At 33.8% G+C, this 3650-nt stretch overlaps 1 protein-coding gene across 5 annotated transcripts in view; it reads right to left on the reverse strand.

The window, feature by feature from the left end:
* LOC107616672 overlaps positions 260 to 3650 on the reverse strand; it is a 14341-nt gene continuing 10950 nt past the window's right edge. The window contains exons 1-8 of one of the 5 annotated variants that reach the window (XR_002354540.1): positions 3413 to 3644; positions 3161 to 3288; positions 1948 to 2032; positions 1726 to 1858; positions 1464 to 1621; positions 994 to 1380; positions 853 to 918; positions 260 to 763 (exon numbers count right to left, since the gene is read on the reverse strand). Coding sequence is in view for 4 of the 5 variants with exons in the window: in XM_021112333.1 (XP_020967992.1) it covers positions 563 to 763; positions 853 to 918; positions 994 to 1173; positions 1257 to 1367 (558 nt within the window). In the remaining variant the exon portion in view is untranslated. Of the gene's footprint in view, positions 764 to 852; positions 919 to 993; positions 1381 to 1463; positions 1622 to 1725; positions 1859 to 1947; positions 2430 to 3160; positions 3645 to 3650 lie in introns of those variants that run through there. The other 4 variants (XM_021112333.1, XM_021112334.1, XM_016318624.2 and 1 more) reach the window with 4 other exon arrangements.

Genomic DNA, 3650 nt, shown 5'->3' on the forward strand with positions numbered 1-3650 from the left:
TTAGTTACAATAAATACATGATAGAAGAATTGTAAACTAAAGTGAAAAAGTATCCAAAAATAATTGATTCAAAAAAGTAACAAATTTATAGAAGAATATAAATGTCTAAAATTACATATTAAATAAATTTCTAAACTAAATTTTAAACTAAAATTACCTTCGTGATCTCTTTTCATTATAGCTATAGCCTAAGTTGATTAGTGTGCAACTGGAGTTGTATTCAATTAGTAAATCGCATTCTGTGATCCAAAGCCTGATGTCATATAGCAAAATAGCCTGATTTCATTGAACTTCAAATGAAGACATAAGAAGTAAAACGGTCTCATGGAGATCACGTCTACTTCGACTACATAGACACATTCCAAGCCAAACGACTACATTAATGGTTGGTATAAGTCAACCATACATTATTCAAGCTAATGACATAGCATAAGGCAAACCACAAAGCTGGATACAAAAGATCCAACGACACAACTTAGGTAATCACTATATATTAAACACATAATCTGGTCTGTCGGTAAAACCGCTAAGGCCTAGATTAGTTTATTACATAGCAATGACACTAATCATCATGAATCTCGACAATGGTTGCAGTGGCACCTTCTATCACTTTCCTGCATTTGGAGGATGATGCATGGGTAGAATCCGGGTACAGTTCGATCAGCTTCTTAAACCACCCACCAATGATGATTTTATTATTTGGAGTTGAGAATGCATCAATTGTTCCATGGGATAGAGTCTCAGCAGAGGGAGAGATTGTACCCTAAAAATCCAATCGGGTTGGTATAACACATGTTTTAAACATGATGCATGTATAACAAATCTAGAGAAATATTTGTTCTGCATTTATACCTTTGGGGTTTCAGCAGAGTTAGCGTTCATGCTCAGCAGTTCAGAATTCTGCATACCCATATTTTGCTGCATGGCATAGACAAAATAAACATACAACTCAAATACAAAGACAACCACGAAAACTTTGAAGAATTTTGTAACCTCGTCTAAGCTATTCTTCGCAGTAAATTTTGTGATAACTGAGTTGTCCCCACAGAGCTTAGTAACAATTATGCTACATGGTTGGAATGCATTTAGATCTTCCATTTTCACAGAAATTTTGAACAGAAATTTCTTTCCCATCAGTGAGTTAAGCTCTATTGAATATTCTTCATCTCCACCCTATAAATGCAAAAAAGAAATTATAATGGCTTCAAGAAAGTGTGTAATAAAGAAGACTCATAGCTGGAAAAAATGCATAATACCCTGGTTAGTTGTGCAAGTCTGAGATCGGATGCAGATATACCAAGGAATTTGGACGCTTCCTTATCGTACAGTAGGAAGGAAGTCGTATCAGTCTCCTCAGCAACTTGCATCTTTATGCTAAACCTGTATAGCATAACATGAATCGTATTCAAATAGATAGTAGGACATTATTGCAGAAAGTGTTGAAAAATTATAATAAGATATACCTTGGGGTGTGAGACGATGGGTATGTCTTACACCTAGCACAGTGGTATGAGTTCTCAGCTTCTTGTAAAGAATGGAAGCAATGCTTGCAACTCTTGTACCACTATCCATTCTTAGAATCAATGGATATAATCGTGCCAATAGTGACAAAGAGCCCATTCTGCATGTTTGCTTATACTAATCTAGTAATCTATTAATCTATCAATTTATTTCATATAACTGAAATCAGGCTTTGGAGACAACAATGCTTGAATGCATGTGCACCTCAATTGAATCCTTCAGCTTGGATATGGGCTTATAAATGAAATGGTTAAGTAGGTCCTCTTCAATTGAATGCGTCGGTTCTCCCAGTATTTGGAAAACTTGAGTTGCAGCAGGTACACCTGACATTATGACACTGGAAGTGTACCAGTATACAACATGTGAAAGTTGTATACATCTCAAGCTTATCACTGATAAAATAAGTTGAGTTTGAAATTGAAAGACCTCTTTCGAAAATCCTTGACCTCTTGAAAATCACCGTTGATGTGTAGAATGGAATTGTAGTTGGCGTTTGATATACCCATTGTACCTGTGTACAATCAAGACAACGTATAAAAATTTCTGCAATCTGTATTTACATAAATGCATTGAAATTGAGTCTTGAAAACTCTTCAAAACAGTAAGATGGCTTTCACTTGAAAGGAAAGGAGACTATAAGAATTAACTTTATTTTTTTAAATTAAAGATGAGAAACCCAACTCCCAGGAATGGTCCACGGGAAATCCTTCCCCGTATTTGTGCCCTTGTTCTCCTGTCACAGCCATCGACATAGGTTTCAGCTGCCGCCATCCACGGTGATCAACATGGAGTGTGTGTTATCGCGCTGAGCAGGGTTGCCACTTGCCATGATTTTCTCCATTCCCCGCAATAGAGAATTACGAGCATAAAACATGATTTGGGATTTTTTTTTCCCTAGAATAAAACAAAAGTGAAACAGGGATAAAAAAACAAATGTGTTGCTCATAGCACGCACAACGCATAGGTTAAGGTAGTTGCATCATTTGGTTTTTTGGGTTTCTTGATGTTTTTGAACCAAAAATTCTACTTTTTTTTTTGGTAGATAAATGCCACGTACTTTATCATCTAGAATTAGAGACTTCGGTTGTTGAAGCCCGAGTAAAAAAAAGGCCTTCTGTTTTTCATTACATGAAATACCTTAAGCGAAAAAAAAACATGAGAATACAGTTATATTAATGCTTATTTCAATTTTTGCCTTTATAATAAGTTATACTTATTTTAGCAAATTATACATAGAATAGTTAATTAACAATATATCATAATTAAGAATGAGATAATGTACAATATAACATGTATTTGAATAAATACTTTTGTGTATATTTTTCTTTAATTACGTAATGTATAAGATATAGGACATAATATCGTAACCTTCATTCTTTATGGTAGTTACATAAAATGAAAAAATTTTGTTACATAGTATATTTTGATCTTGTATATTTTCTTCATTGTGATAAAAAATATTTACATCTTTGCTTTTTTATTTTTAATTATGCATTTTTTTAATTTTGTTTTGGGTTTCTTGACTAAACCATGATTAACTCGATTAACTTGTATATTTTATAACCTTGATTAGATGTCAAAGATAGGCACGAAGTATATTACTTGACACAAAATAATTCGGATTCAATACGTGACTAACCTTTGAACAGGTTAAACTTCGCAAATTGTATAATGAGTATATATTCTGAGCTTGGTGTCTCTTCCATATGCTTTACCAATTGAGTTGCAAATTCTTCCCACAAAGTACATCGAACGGTACCGTTTCCCCTGTGGAAACATTTAACAGTTAATTAGTTCAAGAGTCAGTCGATTAGTCAATATGCATAGAAACAAAGTTGCACTAAATTAGATGTTTTTAACAAAATTGGACAGGTAAGAACGTTCTACTAACTTTAGGTCATCAAGCTCTATGACAATATAGATGGACTTCTTTCCATTTCTTGTGAATTCAATAATGTCACCCTTAGCAGTGAGGAGCCCAATTACATCTAAAAGATAAATTTGTGAGTAATAATTCAGCATTGATTTTGATATAGGAAAAAGGAGACAACATATTAGGAACTTCATACCAATTAAATGGGACTGAGCATTGGTGTGGTTAAGTATTACTTCATTGTGCACAAAACAAA

This window comes from Arachis ipaensis, chromosome B09 (genome assembly GCF_000816755.2).
Source record: "Arachis ipaensis cultivar K30076 chromosome B09, Araip1.1, whole genome shotgun sequence".
In the NCBI taxonomy this organism is placed as follows: Eukaryota; Viridiplantae; Streptophyta; class Magnoliopsida; order Fabales; family Fabaceae; genus Arachis; species Arachis ipaensis.